The sequence below is a fragment of the Micropterus salmoides genome, unplaced genomic scaffold, assembly GCF_014851395.1.
Source record: "Micropterus salmoides isolate LMB-PRFRI ecotype aquatic unplaced genomic scaffold, ASM1485139v1 Ms_hic_scaffold_22, whole genome shotgun sequence".
Classification (NCBI taxonomy): domain Eukaryota; kingdom Metazoa; phylum Chordata; class Actinopteri; order Centrarchiformes; family Centrarchidae; genus Micropterus; species Micropterus salmoides.
The window spans coordinates 8055948-8071169 of NW_024041373.1; the positions used below are offsets into that span (position 1 = coordinate 8055948).

At 41.3% G+C, this 15222-nt stretch overlaps 2 protein-coding genes across 5 annotated transcripts; one reads left to right on the plus strand and one right to left on the minus strand.

Moving 5' to 3' along the window:
* The first annotated feature begins 1043 nt into the window (after positions 1-1043).
* Positions 1044-11073, plus strand: sgpl1 (sphingosine-1-phosphate lyase 1). Of its 4 annotated transcripts, XM_038738007.1 has the most exons (15): positions 3398-3521; positions 3625-3668; positions 3772-3937; positions 4505-4572; positions 4950-5097; positions 5255-5334; positions 5443-5571; positions 5679-5767; positions 6814-6922; positions 7012-7110; positions 7201-7347; positions 7540-7778; positions 7874-8020; positions 8121-8241; positions 9497-11073. In XM_038738007.1, the coding sequence occupies exons 2-15, from the start codon at positions 3648-3650 to the stop codon at positions 9632-9634; spliced, it is 1701 nt and encodes a 566-aa protein (XP_038593935.1). In that variant the 5' UTR covers positions 3398-3521; positions 3625-3647; the 3' UTR covers positions 9635-11073. The 4 variants fall into 4 exon arrangements, with proteins under 4 accessions (XP_038593936.1, XP_038593937.1, XP_038593934.1 ...); XM_038738008.1 differs by lacking the exons at positions 3398-3521; positions 3625-3668 and adding an exon at positions 1044-1196; XM_038738009.1 differs by lacking the exons at positions 3398-3521; positions 3625-3668 and adding an exon at positions 3284-3310.
* A 629-nt stretch (positions 11074-11702) lies between these two features.
* pcbd1 (pterin-4 alpha-carbinolamine dehydratase/dimerization cofactor of hepatocyte nuclear factor 1 alpha) lies at positions 11703-15217 on the minus strand. Its single transcript, XM_038738012.1, has 4 exons — positions 15065-15217; positions 14164-14295; positions 13990-14070; positions 11703-12752 (listed from the first exon to the last, which is right to left on the minus strand). The coding sequence occupies exons 1-4, from the start codon at positions 15065-15067 to the stop codon at positions 12660-12662; spliced, it is 309 nt and encodes a 102-aa protein (XP_038593940.1). The 5' UTR covers positions 15068-15217; the 3' UTR covers positions 11703-12659.
* Between the last annotated feature and the right edge of the window lie 5 nt (positions 15218-15222).

Below are 15222 nucleotides of genomic sequence, written 5' to 3' on the forward strand. Positions count from 1 at the left end.
ATTAACCTCCAAACTGCCTGTTACAGTCTGGACTCCTCAAGGTTCAATTAGGGCAGAAGAAGTTACTCAAAAAGCTTCATTTTAATTTTGGCCTTAATGTCAGTTCATGTCATGACAGCCCCCAGCCCTTGTACAAAAAGAGTATTTGCAGTTTTCACTCACTTAAAAGAAAACATTTCAGATCGTTACAAAAGCAACATTCAATGATGCCTTCATGTAATGTCGAAAATATGGAAACTACAGGTAGAATAAAGGTGGACAAACCAACACAGTTGCAAATATTAGTGTACTATTTTCAAAATGCAGGACTTCATAAATAGCCTACACGTCTGTCAGTTCAGTCGTCGCGTTTTGTTTTTACGCAACATCCTTGGTTTCAACATCAATTTCACACTCATAAGCATTTTCTTGTCATAAACAGCTCAATACCACGCAATTCACCAAAATAGCCTAATAGTTTCACCAACATATTAATTGTTATAATACAGATAAAGATTAAAGTAATTATTACTTCCCCACCAGAGCTGACTTTGTGGAATTGTCCAGAGTCGTCCATTAAAACCACGAATTTCCAAACGTGTACGTTTGTTATATTTTTCAGGTAAATGTCAAATGTTTACTTTATGGGTTGACAAATTTGTTCTACATGCTGGGAAAAAACAAACCATTTAAAACCTTTGGATTATAAGAAGAAAGCATTGTAACAAAGATGGAAATTGGTCTCTTTGCATAGCTCATCACAAGCGGGATATTTTGAATAGTGGGCCGGGGGGGGGGCTCGACTCGTGACTGTTAGTTATGCTGTAATTGTAGTTACGCGACTAGGGCTTGAAGTTTCCGAAGAGCATAAAAACGGAGCACCAGCTCCTCGCTCGCTGTTGGGTGTCAAAGCTTGCGACGCTCCTCGCTCCTAAAAAAATGAGATCAACAAAGCAGGCGGCGCCACGCGGACAGCAGGCCGGCGTGTAATTAGACCCAGCCACGGCTTTGTCAGATCTGCTAGGACCGCGCGCTGCTACGTCAGACCGCTGCTCACTTCCTGGATCAGGGTTAGCTTGTTACTGCTGCGTTTGATAGTAGCATGTAGATGAGAGCCCGAAGACCCAAAGCAGGCTGCTGGAGGTGACTTTCCTGAGTAGCAGACCAAAAAAAGAGGCCTTTCGGTGAGACTTTGCCTCGACAACATGGATTACTGGGTAGGTGTGACTTCACTTTACACAGTTGTTTTTCCACATAACATTATGATACACAGGACGATGGCAGTGCTGCTGTAAAGAGGCGAAGGCTTGTTTATCAATAGTACAGTGAGCTGTTGACCCGACTTGTTTCGGTCTCAGTGATGCTTAAAGTCCACAAACTGTGTTTTAAAGCGAGCATTGTTACCAAAACCTTAACACATTACTGATGAATGGCTATTTTTGACTTAACCCACGTTGATGCATTGGCCCCTGAATTGGGGCTCTTTACATGAGATGAGCCACAGTATGTTTTCATAATAAAATTAGGACATAGATTCATTTTAAGCTTCTCTAAAGTCGCAATCTGAATTCCTTTTTTGATGAGGCGCCTGGTAATAAGATTTAAGGCTCCCTCCTATTGTTTATTGTAGCAGTGTTTAAAACTGGAGTTCCTGTTCAGCTTAAACCTGCAGGAAGTTTTAACAAAGCATCCCTCTTGGTGCTGACACCAGAGAGCTGTAGAGATTTTTGGTATTTTCCTTAAAGGAGCAGAATCACTTATTGTTTTTTGTTGACAGCAGACATTAGACAGAGGACTCAGCACTACAGGGCGGCTCGTCTGACACATATCTGCTGTCACTGCAAAATTAACCTCCAAACTGTCTGTCACAGTCTGGACTCCTCCAGGTTCATTCAAGTAACTCAGAAGGCTTCATTTTGATTTTGGCCTTAATGTCAGTTCATGTCATGACAGCCCCCAGGCTTTGTAGCCAGTTAAAGGAAACTTTCCAGACACCACAGCTGTAATTACCCCCCCCCCCCCCCCCGAATAATTTCTGGATTTCTCTTTGACTAAAAGCCATGCTGATCTGTTTTCCCTTGATGTATCCAGGAGCAGCCACCTCACACCCAGTACATTTCCATGAGAACATGACCTCCCCTCTGAGACAACAAAAGCTCTCCTTACAGAATACTCAAATGTTGTACGAGGGGGAGCAAAGGAATGGGCGTCCACTGCTCAACAATGAGTTTGACAATACTGGTACAAGAGTCTTTGTGTGAAGTTTTCCTGAGGCAAAGATAGCACTGAATAGCTTGGAGAAGTGTGGGTGGACCTGCAGACGAAACATAGAAAGATAATGTGTTGGATAACAGAAAGAAGGCCTGGATCTTAAGGGCCAGCCTTGCCTTTTGCACTGATGTTAGATAACACCACTTAATCTTTATGGCCGATGCGTGGCAGAGATCACTGATGGGCTTTTGCGCCTGCGCTCTGCCTTTTACATACAAACATTATTCCTATCATGAAAACTCAAGGCAGGCCTTTCAATCAACACATTACAGGCTAATCTTCCATTTCTTCCCACTCGGGTCCGTGCAGCTGATCTTGCCAAACCTGTAGGAGAAGATGTTATCCTAACAGGCAGGTATGGCAGCTGCAGTCTGGGCAGGGGGGGGCGGACTCCAGAGGCATCATGAGACTCATGAATTTTCACCGTAAGTGGAGGATGCTTTGAAACAATACGTCACATACTCTCAGGGGGGCAACGACTGAAAAACATGCTGAATGCATTATGAAGGCAGTGTTACACAAGGGAACTTGCCGCATTATACTATTATGGGATGTTTATTTCAGGCAGCGCAGACTGGGGTTACTTCAGATATTGTCTTTTGAACCTTAGGCTTTTCTCCATCTGATTGTGGCTGAGGTGGAGAAACAAGCGTCCTCGCTATCAGACCACTGTGTCATAAAGACACAGCCGGGGAGAGATAATGGAAAGATAATTTTGCTGCGCTTATGAAACGGTCTGCGAGTCATTTACTCAGTTGGATCTGCTCAGGCAGTCAAAAAAACACTGTATTCGGATTCAGAACAAATATTTCAGCACTAAGTGGTGATCAGGCTGGGAACCAAATGTGCAATATCTTTTATACTTCTGCCTATTTTGAGGGGAACTTGCTGTTTTGTCTGATCATGATTGGTCCCCTCTCCGCTGGCTGCATGTGTAGTTGCCGGTTTGGGTGCTGGGAGGAGTCTGGTGATAGTTGGCTAATTAGCGTGATCTCACTCTCACCTGGGGAAGAAAGAGACTCCTGACAGTATTAGTGTGACTCTGACAATGTCTTCTAATGTGAGTACTCAGTTTGTGATATTGGGCTATATGTAAATATAACTGACAACTAACTGGCATTTATAGACATATTAACAGTTAATCATAGCAGGTTTTTAGTCATTTAAAAAAAAAAGATAACCAGATAACTAATCCATTTATTAAGAAAACAATTGTTAGGTTCTGGCGCTGATACGTTTGTTTTGAAAAATCTGTTACTTGCCTTTTTAAAGTAACTGCTTACAAAGTTACTCTTTCTTAAAATTGAGTTGTTGAGTTATGTTTTGTCGGTCACTGTTTGGAAATTCAACGCTATTCTTTCTTTGGTCTTCAAGGATTTAATCAGGCAAACAAAGATATGCATATGTGCGGAATGCGGGTAATCATGCCTCTCGTCTCAAGAATTGTCTCTGCTGTGACAGTTAACTCTCAGCGCAACATTAACACATTGTAATATGTGTAGCACATGTCTCTGTGTCCAGAGTGCCTTGGAGGTGTACAAGGAGATGGTCCTGCTGTACGTGGAGGAGGGCCGGCGGCAGGTCAACTTGCACTGCGCGGACTTGGAGCCATGGCAGATCATCGGCGCGACAGTCTTCGCCACGCTGGCAGTGGTCTGGATTAAAGGCTTCCTCTTCCAGCAAGAAAGTAATCTTACACACGATACATGGGTGCAAAGCAGGGCTGCTGGGGGACTAAACCAGAGATGATAACACCTGAAATCCTCATGTGCTTCGCTCCTGGGCCAGTTTAGTGGCCAGAGTTTGAGTCGTATTCTTTGAGCTGCTGACCTCAGGTGTAACCTCTGCTAATCGTGTGGTGTGAGCAAATAAGTGAATAGCTTTTTAATGAAAAGGTTTTACTGGTACTCTGCGGTTAGTATCCTCTAGCGTAGTACTTATTTGTTTGACAAAGAAATTAACAAGACTTTCTAGATCAGCTGTCAATCAATCAGTGGTTGAATTCCTCAGCAACAAGATCAGCTCTACCCGCCTTAGTGCAGCTCCTAGAGAGGGAAGTCTTTTAGAAAACTAGCTAAATGTCTTCAGACCTTTCAGGGTCAGAACAAAATGCTTTGCCAGTATGGTTCCATTTTTCGTAGGCCACGTCTTGTCTTGGCATGTGATTATAGGTCATAGTCAGCTGTTTAATGTTTGTGGTTGAACGTGTGCCAGCCTTTAACCACAGCTGCTGCCCTGTCTTTTTGCCTAATAGGTCTCACATCCCGAATCAAGAAGTCATGCTTTCGGCTCATCAGGAAAATACCCTTTGTTGGCGTGGCAGTAAGTATCAGTGGTGAATCTGTTCCTTCTTCTCCCAGCAGATGTGCAGTGACTCTCATCTGAGGCTTTTATGAGTCACTCTTAGATGACTGAGTACAGCGTGCGGGGGGGAAGACCTTTGGCACATTTAACATCATGCACTGGTGATAACATTCGGTTACTTCTGGTCATTATGTCACCAACGGAGCATTCATTTTCAGGCTCAAATTTTTGCATAAAGGGTTGACCTGATGGCACAGTGGACATGTCATGTTCAGTCTGAAACACAGTTACTTGACCTTCGCTCATTTCACGGAATATCATGCTTTACTGTAGTTTTTACTGCATCCAGAGAGAGCTTATGCTTGTAAAGTAACTTTGTCCTCTCTTTTTGACAGATTCAGAGCCAGCTCAACAAGGCTTTGGATGACATGTCTGCTAGTCTGTGTACCCTGAAGGAGGGGATGAGCTACACTAAACAGCTGCCTTCTAAAGGTCTCTCTCAGAGCCAAGTGCTGGACAAAATCAGAGAGTACGAGACTCTGAGTAAGTCGTCGTTTATTCCTGAGCTGCATGGCTCATTATCTGTACAGCCGACTTCCTGGAGAGCATTTCTACTCATTCATTACATGATTTATTCATATTGAAAAGAAATTTCTTTGGGAAAACCAGTGATTTCTGAGGACACACTGTGTCGTTGCAGATGACGTGAAGTGGGAGAAAGGATGTGTTTCGGGTGCAGTGTACTGGGGTGATGAGTCACTGACCAACCTCCTGGTGAAGGTATGTGTCTTTGTATACATCTCTGGACTTCCGAGCACGAACAGTCAAAGTTGAACTTGAATACATTTCAGTGTTCTTTTTGTCCCTCTTGTTTGCTTTTGTTCCTAGGTTTATGGAGACTTTGCATGGAGCAACCCACTGCACCCAGACATATTTCCTGGCGTAAGAAAGATGGAGGCAGAGGTTGTTAGAATGGCTTGCACACTTTTCCATGGTGGACCTAACTCCTGTGGCACAGTACGTTATCAGAAACATATGCTCACACATTGTATAAGCAATAAGAATGGATGGAGGCAAATCACGTATTGATTTCATTTAAATAACTCTTTGCCTTTTTTGTCCAGGTTACTTCTGGGGGAACTGAGAGCATATTGATGGCCTGCAAGGCATACAGAGACATGGCGTATGAACGTGGTGTTAAACACCCTGAAATGTAAGAGGTTGATGAGTAACGTCAATTTTTCTTGTTCTAAGTCGTTTTTCACACAGAAAAGCGCGGTAGCTCTTTAATCCTGAGAAGCTGCAAATCTGGAGTCTCACTGTGACTTACACTGTACATTTAATTATTATTGTTATTGTTGACCCTTTTCTCTCTGCTCTGCTTGCCTGCCATTCACCGGTCTTGTGCAGAGCTGGGCCTGCCGACAATTGCATGCACGTCGCAGTTCCTCACAGTTCTATTCCCAGTACTGTTAAAAAACAATAAAATACTCTTTTTGTGGTTCATCAACGGTGATAAATGAGATTTGAACGTCCGGCGAGGTGCACACACAACTCTGCACAACACTGGGCAGCTGCGGCTCTGTCTCTCTTCTTCTTATATTGTAGTATGCTAAAACAAAATTACAGGATAATTATAGATTTACACACTCGCATTTAGAAGAATGGCTTTCATAGAATACTAAATATTGCTTTATCTTGTAAAAGGTTTTACTCATGTTTTTCAAACAATATGAAATTTCCTCTAGTGGTATAGAATTATTACTGCAATCCGCACTCCAGCTGATTCAGGTACTTTTGATTTCCATTTACCTGTGCTACAGATTTGTTTTGGCTATAGGCTAATTAAGATGTCTTAGAATTAGACAAACGTTTAAATTGGTGAAGTTAACCAAAAGACAAATTCCAGGGTCCACTGGGAAATGAATCCCATGGATGTTATGTTTTGCGAAGTCCTTTAAGTTTTAATGCCCAAATAAAAATGAATCTCATTGTAAACACGTTTTCTTTCTCAGAACACGAAACGTCTTTGTCGCAGTAATATCTCACCTTTTTTCTTAGACTTCTCCCATACATACTGAATCATGAAACTTGTCAACCTTGAATAACATTATATGGCAGCACTGTGCTTAAGTTTGACCATGCCAATACTTTTGAATTTCAGTACAAGACATGGGACAATTTTTTAGGTCTTGTTCTTGACTGTGTGTTCTACTGAAGCGCTAACATGACTTTTGTGCTCTTCCACTTTTGGTGCAGTCTTGCACCTGTGAGCGTCCACGCAGCCTTTGACAAAGCGGCACATTACTTTGGGATGAAGCTTGTTCACATTCCCCTTGACAAGAAAACTATGAAAGTAGACGTGAAGGTGAGGATCCACTTATGCGCACACAGGATGTGCTAATTGACTGCTATTCTCAGACATGAGTTATTCTCATGTTGTTATTCTCTTTTAAGGCTATGAAAAGAGCCATCAGCAAGAACACCGCCATGCTTGTGGGCTCAGCGCCTCAGTTTCCTCATGGAATCATGGATCCCATTGAGGAATTGGCCAAGGTCAGAAGTGGAAAAAAATGTCCACAAAATAGGTTCTGAGATGAAAACGGGGAAGTCAGATCTCTGACACTTTCCTTCGGTGTGTTCCAGCTTGCTGTACGCTACAACCTCCCGCTGCATGTGGACGCCTGCCTGGGAGGTTTTCTCATTGTGTTCATGGCCAAGGCTGGTTACCAACTCGCCCCGTTTGACTTCAGGTTAAAAGGTGTTACCAGCATCTCTGCAGACACCCACAAGGTAAGGAGTGGCTGATTAGTCCCTTCAGATCAGTGCTTCTTTTCCTATTTTGTTCTTCTCATAACTTAAACAAGGTTTATAAAAAAGATAATAGACTTAGACTCAGTATTATGTTTAATGCAATAGTCATGGAATTGAAAGACCAATAGTGTGTGTGTGTGTGCGCACTTATGTTACTGCATTCCTCTCCAGTATGGTTACGCGCCCAAAGGTTCCTCAGTGATCCTCTACAGTGATAAAAAGTACCGTCACTACCAGTACTTTGTAGCTCCAGACTGGCAGGGGGGGATCTACGCCTCGCCCTCTGTTGCAGGCTCCAGGCCTGGAGGAATCATCGCCGCCTGCTGGGCGACCATGATGCACATGGGAGAGAATGGATATGTAGATGCCACCAAGAAGATCATAAGCACAGCACGCAAAATCAAAACAGAGTAAGACACAAATACAAAACAACACCAGAGCTCTTTAACTACATCTCTTATCCTCCCAACATTGTTAACAATTTTGGTTGTTTTTTTATTGACAGAGTCAGCAAGATAAATGGTGTGTTTGTGTTCGGGAATCCAGAGGTGTCAGTGGTGGCAATAGGCTCAGATGTCTTTGATATTTTCCGTCTGTCTAATGCGCTGACGTCAAAGGGCTGGAACCTAAACTCACTGCAGTACCCATCCAGGTACATATTTAAAAATAATATTATAATTTAAAAAACAAAAGTACTATTATGACAAACGGTCAGGAAGAATGTAACAACTATATGATCTTCTCTTTCACAGCATCCACATTTGTTGCACAGTTTTGCACACACAGTCAGGCGTCGCTGACAAGTTTATCCGTGATATCAAAGAGCAGGTTGCCATCATTATGAAGAACCCCAAAGAGAAAACCACAGGAATGGTGAGCTAGCTCTGCTTACTCACTTTGCATTCATACACTGAATATATAGTACAATGTTTAATTGGTACATTTTATATATACGTAGTCTCTAAAAGAGCGGTTATGTGTACATTTCATATTGTGGTGAGTGAATTTTATCATCCCCAAAAAAATAAGGATATAGAAGACACGGTAGCACTAAACAAGTTGGCTTTTTAAGTTCTGTAACAGAAAAAGTAAGTTTTAGGGGGGGTGGCAAAGGCACAATGGATAAGACATGCGTTTTGTGTGTGGGTTCAATTCCCACTGCAACACTTTGTCCCTGAGCAAGACACATAACCCCTAGTTGCTCCAGAGGCGTGCGACCTCTGACATATATAGCAATTGTAAGGTGTTTCAGATAAAAATGTAAATTTAAAAGTGCTCGGTTAATTTATTAGTACAGAATTTTGTAGATTAATAGAACCAACGCATCCTTAGGAGAATCTTAACTTGTGTAACACCCTACCGGTACTTTAAAGAGAAGTCCGCGCTTATAGAATAACATTTAAAAAAAAAAAAAAAAAAAAAAGGTGCAATGGAGTATGATGGCATAAGATAAGTGTTGTCTAAAGAAATAATTGAAGATGACCCAGTTCTCAGAATCAATAACTCTACATTTTGCTTGTATGTTTCACAATCACCCAACGTGACTTGTTAGGTTTTGCTGTAACATGTTGCCAGTCTATCCCAGGGCTACCACACACTGACAAATACAAACCTATGATTTTCAATTTACGGTACAGTTTTCAATTCAGCTGACCTACAAGTCTTTGGACTGTAGGAGGAAACCAGAGAACCCAAAAGAAAAGAATATTCCACCCTGTTAGTGTGTATTCAACCTTCACATCTATCATTAAGGCCAAACTTTAGTTTCTTCTTTGAATAGCTTGCATGTTGAGCCATGTGAGAGATTTGTATTAGGGCATGATAAACTAGTGCAGGTGCTGTATCAGACTTTGAAAACCCCTGGGCTTACACAATTGCACTTAACCTATGGTGGATGTGTCCAGCTCAGAGAAATGAATGTTAAAAGTCACGCTGGGAGATGTAGAAGAACAAAAGTGTTAGTTGTTGAGGCAGGTTTATAAGTGGTTACACCAAGAAAAGTAATCCTCAAATATTTCCTCAAATGCTCTGAACAGTCACAACAGACTATCTATTCTAATCTATTAGTGTAAAAGGATATGAGTGTGTGTTTTTGCACGTGAACTCACTTCACTTTCTGCTGTTTCAGGGCGCGATCTACGGTATGGCCCAGTCAATCCCAGACAGATCCATGGTGACTGAGGTCTCCAGAGGTTTCCTGGACTGTCTCTACAGCACCGAGGTATTCCAATCAAACACCAGCCACATGAACGGCAAAGCCCACTGAAGTGGGATTGGGCCCATCCTGACCTGAAGCCACCGCACGCAGGGAAACACGCTCGCCTCCTCCCAGAGCTCTGTGTTAATCGCTCAACGGTTGCCTTATCTTGCATACCTACGCTGTACGGAAAGTATCTGCAAAGATTTCTGAAGCACAAGCCATCGTCATGTCATCAGCCCAGAAAGAAATCGCTTGCAACACTGTGCCGAAGTGGCACAGATTTGATTTAATTAATGTAGTGCAAGTTTGTCTAATTTTGTTTGTTTTAAAAGTTCATTTAAATTTTAGCTTTCATTAAATGCATATGTTTGTCATAATCTCCACTGATTGCATAGCAAAACCTGTTTTTTGTATTGTTTTTTTTATGCCGGAACATTTCAGCTTCTGCCATCACTTCTTCACTATCTGTGACTCGGCAAAAGCACGCACCACTGAAAGCTTGTTAAAAGTGCTGTGCCGCCCTCTAGCATGAAACCTGATGTACTGCTCTTGACTGGCCCTATCATGTGGAGGCCTGTGGAAGGTGTACATTATCATTATCATGTAATAGTTCTCTGGAAACAGCATTTTTAATGTAAAAGCACTGCAATGCCCTGACAAGAACATATCAGGTTATCTGTTAATCACTTGAAACTACAATTCTGATGTTGTGGTAGAAGTTTGTCTGTAAGCATGAACATGCATGTTCTTGTTTGTTAGCACTTAGAATGACATTCATCTTGTTTTACGTCTGCATTTGGGATTCATCTTTTGTAGATGGAGGGAGAATGATTTGGACAGTGGGAGCTTTTAAGGTCATTAATATTCAATAAAATTGTCTTTAAATTGAATTTAGAGAGAAGTTGTAACCAGGGCATGAACATTTTAAGCACCTTGTGGAATCCACGTCCGATTAGACACTTTTTTTTATTTTTTGGTTATGTTTTTCAGAATTGGAACCTTACACATAGCAGCTGTCTTGTAAAGTAATGCAATCAAATGTGACATATTTTAACAGACTGGACTGAAGGCTGTTTTCCAACCCCGGTCTACTGTATATTATCGAAAAGCAGAAACTCAATATTTCCTCTATAGAGTTTGCGTAGAGTCCCCTGTCTACCACCTTGTTTTAATAATTTGTCTCCTAATTCAATCTACCTCAGTTTCTCCTCAATGCAAATGTCATTATTCATATTCACATTCTAACAGGGCAACATAACAAACTTCACAATGTTAGGCTATTTGACAAACTGTAATAAAGTGTTCTTAGACATACGGATACTGAATGGAAGCAGATCCACTGTGATGGAGGTTTTTGATGCAGATTTAATAGTTTTATCTTGGGAGAATCCCACTCTGCTCTGTCCGAATGTGGATATATTTAGGTGAATATCCATTCAGCAGAATATGTACACATTTACTAACAGGTCGACAACTTAACGGTGCATAATGTAACACCAAAAGGACCTTGTGTTGCTCTCTTTCTTTTATGTGCTGTGTGTCTATTACTGCTTGTTGAAATTGTGCATTTCCATGAAATAATTTCCATGTTTGTGCAATACATAACTTTTTTTTTTTCGTGAAGTGACACGAGGACAAATGCTCTATCGATGTGTAAGAGATCAGTCATTAGAAGCATAGTTTTGAATGACTTAGTTTTGTTAGTGTAATTTAACCATTTGTGTGACCACTGGGTGTTTATTAATCACTTAATTTGTGAGTAATTTTTTTGTGAGCGTTTGTGCTTTCAACAGTTGTGTTTTTACATACTGAACAGTTTTGAAGAGATTAGACATGAATGTGTATTGGTTCTTACATGGACTGGGATTTTTTCATCTAGTCAGTGCCTGGTTAAAAGACTGACAGACCCCCCCCCCCCCCCCCCACACACACACACACACACACACTGATTGAAGCTCATACCACCATGTATCCATCCATCCATCCATCCATCCTTAAATACTGTGTGCCCAGTGACGGGGTGTGGAAACTTGCGCTAACCCAAAGACTTTTCCATCAATGTCTCATCCTGTTTGTTTTGGAGAAATAACTGTAAAAATTGTGACGATTGAATGGTCAAGAAATCTCTTTTGAAATAAAACATTTTAATGCAAAAGTGCCTACACACTGCAACAAATTATTTAGAGATCTATAGAGAAAATCTAAGTTGTGTCCTGGTTTGTATCGTTCCAGTTTGGGGGGGGGTATTGTGTAGTACCAATCAGCGTTCACCTCTGTACCTTTAGAGGTTTAAACTCATGATGACACAGCAGATTTTTTTCTCCAAAATTGTCAGTAAAATATAGTGCAAAAAATACAACCTTATATCATTTTGTCGAGAACACAGTTTGGTGTTTTAAGAGCACTAGATTGCATTATATTGTAAGGACGTTCTGACTTTTGGCCACCCCTGTACACTTTGTCATCATGTGAGGGTCTGAATGTCCAAGGTTGAACAATTGTTAAATCTCTGTACATGTCAGAGTGCATCCTGATTTAGCAGATTTATTTTAGGTTAGGAAGCACCTGCTAGTTTCTCCTAGCACATAGCAAACACTGTTAACCCACTCAGAGCAGTTCACACAGGTACACCAAAGCAGATGGTCTACAGTGTTGTGTTTTCAATATTTTTATGTTCACAATGAGATGATCCTCTTCTGGTTTGACCGGGTAAATATTATTTAACAGTGAAGTACAAAAACATTTGGCACATAGGACACTAGTTGAGGCAGAAAGACACCATTGAATACCATTGTGAATGTTATCTGTAATAACAGCTGGGATGGTTGCTGAGAAGTTATTTTAATGTGTTGATTTTACCATTTACCTTTGGCTAATCTCAATTATTTTTATTTTAAGTGCAAAACCAACAACAGCAGCATATTTTTAAAAACACCTACATCAAAGTTATTCATAATACATTGAAATTAACTGGTTTGTATTCTTTGGATTTGCAGGCCACGTGCTCAAAGTTATCTCAGTGGAATGAATAAATGAAGAGCTCCAGCACTTTTCAGTTTTCACTGTTGAAATGACTGACAATGTTTGGTAGTCACATAAGGGATGCCTGGTCAATGAAGGTGGCCAAAGTAATGTCACGCTGGGACAGCCCCCCGCAGTCATGTGTGCTGAGAGTGATCTGGACCTAGGGGAACAAAGGGATACGGTGCAGAGAAGGAAAAACTGTGAGTATGACACTATTCATGTGACTAGAACAGGCTCGTTTTTTTTCCTAAAGTATATCTGAGTGTGTTTGCTATAGCCTAACATGGTGCTTCAGTGTATATCAGAAAGTGTCCAGTCAGCCAAGTCAGATCCATGCCTCCATCGGGAACAAATAGAAGTTAAACTCATAAAAGCAGTGTCAGATGAGGGAAGGCATTAAGTGTGTCATTTGAAGTGTAGTTGAAATTTCAATTCAAGTTTAACAGTGAAGTCAGTTAAAGTAAATTCAATGGCGAAGGCAGTGTCAATCCAGCACAATTTGCAATAATGTTATCATTTTAAAATTTATATAAACAACATAAATGAAAACATTTTTGTGTTCAAATTTAAAAATTGAATTACATGCCTAGCTTATGAAGAGGCTAGGGCATGGCGTCGACATTTTTAACAAGGGCCTCCCATACAAAAAAGATTTTATATTTTTAAAACTATTTTATATTTGAAAAAATATTTTAAGCCAGCATTAATTGACTTTTTGGCCACTTTCAGCAGCAGTTACTGTGCAGACACAGAGTTTATGTTAGTAGTTGTGTTTCTGGCCATTTGGTGAATGTAATCTTTTTTTTTTAAAAGCTCTGTTTCAGTCTGGCTCTATAGCTGCTAAATGCTCTGCTACGTTCACCAGCTAGTTAACTATGTCTGTCTGTTTGGTGTTGAACAGGGAGCGTACAGTGAGTTTACCAGAGCTTTAGGCGTAAAACAACTGCCTGCTGCGTTTGGAAGCGATGGTGGTAAGAGCAGTAAAAGTTAGCCAAAACAGTTAAGTGGCAGGCCATAGGATCAAAACAATAAGCTGAAAGACGCTAGCACACTCCGTGGAGCTCTTTCACAATAACTTTAAAAAGCTTTAAAGAGTCAAATTGAAGCTTTGCTTATACACCTATGTGAGCTTGTAAGTTTTGTGGCAGCAGAAAGTCGTGTTGAATCAGCCGACTTCAGTTATTAGGACAGTGCTTTGTTAAGGGAGTGTCTTTATCATGATATTACATTAAAAGATACATTTAGATTATGTTATTTAAAAGACTAATGAATTTGTAGATCTAGTACATGGTCACAATACTGGGCTGGTCTTTAGCGAGGAAAGCCACTCGGGACCAAGTCCAACCCCCCTAATGGTTGTAATCTCCTTTGCGTGAGTCTTTATTAGTCTTTTATACCTTGTTATAGACATTGAACCACTCCGGATGATGGTCCATCTTCTCTGCTTGTAAAGCCACTCTGGCCATGAAACCAAAAGCCTGAAAGGAAAAAACATCATATTCTGTTAAGTGTGTATAAAGATAACGTACAGTCGTTGCTGGTTTTGCAGGTTGATATGATATATTAGGAACCTGATTGAAGTCTTTAAAAATAAACTCTTTGTAAATGGCGTCCCGTTCCCCAACCTCCACCCACTGAGCGTTGCGTAGCAGGGGGAGTAGGTGGGTCCTCTCCTCCTCAGACAGACTCTGAATTTTACCAGCCTGGTAGAAAAGAGCAGAGGTAACAGTACAGCAGATCTGAGAGGGGCAGTTTCACAAACACAAACTGTGATTGGTTGCATAGGATCCCATCTGGAAACAATCAGACTGAATTCCTGGTTTAAAAAAACTAGCTGGTTCAAAGGTATGTAGTGGGTGGTGCGAGGGGGTGGGGCTTCCTTTTGGTCACTCAGTTCCTAATTGTGACACATGATGCAGGGTCACATGGATTTAAAGTTAGTAATGCGCATTTTGTTGAGCCTGCATGAGCCTCACTATCTAAAATCTAAATTGCACTGGCAACACTTTGCAACATTCCCCAAATAGATGTGATTTTATTGCACAGCCGAGAGCAGGCTTTGTCTCCACATGAGTGGTCATGCTTATAAACCAAAAGAGCAAACATGTCACAACCACAGCCTGAAACTGACCAGTGACATCAACAGGTATCATAGCAACACTCTAATCTGCTCTATCAGTGGAGCGAACGGGAAGCACCCAGACAATACCCACTGGCTTAAACCTCGCCTATTCATCACACACAGTGGAAAAAGTGATTGTATCTGTCTAATCCTGGCCAAATCATGCTGCCACAGATGAAACTCTGTATTGAATGTATCTATCTGAACATCCACGTTTGTCAGCCTGCTTTAAAACATTATCTAGCAGAGTTTTACACTATGAGAGTGACTAAATGGCAACAGGTGTGTGAGGCTGTAAGCAGCCCTGTGTAGCAGCCTGGACACACAGTATAGAGAGGTTGTGTACTCACCATGTTTGCAGAGTGTTTTCATGCACAGAGGAGGGTCCCTGTTGCACAGAGGCTAATCTGCTATGGCAGCCAGTGAGAGCAACTGGAATGAATCCATCCAACACATGAGCCGTGGGTCCTGCTTAGCTGCCCCCAGAGAAGCCTGAGCAAAATTCCCC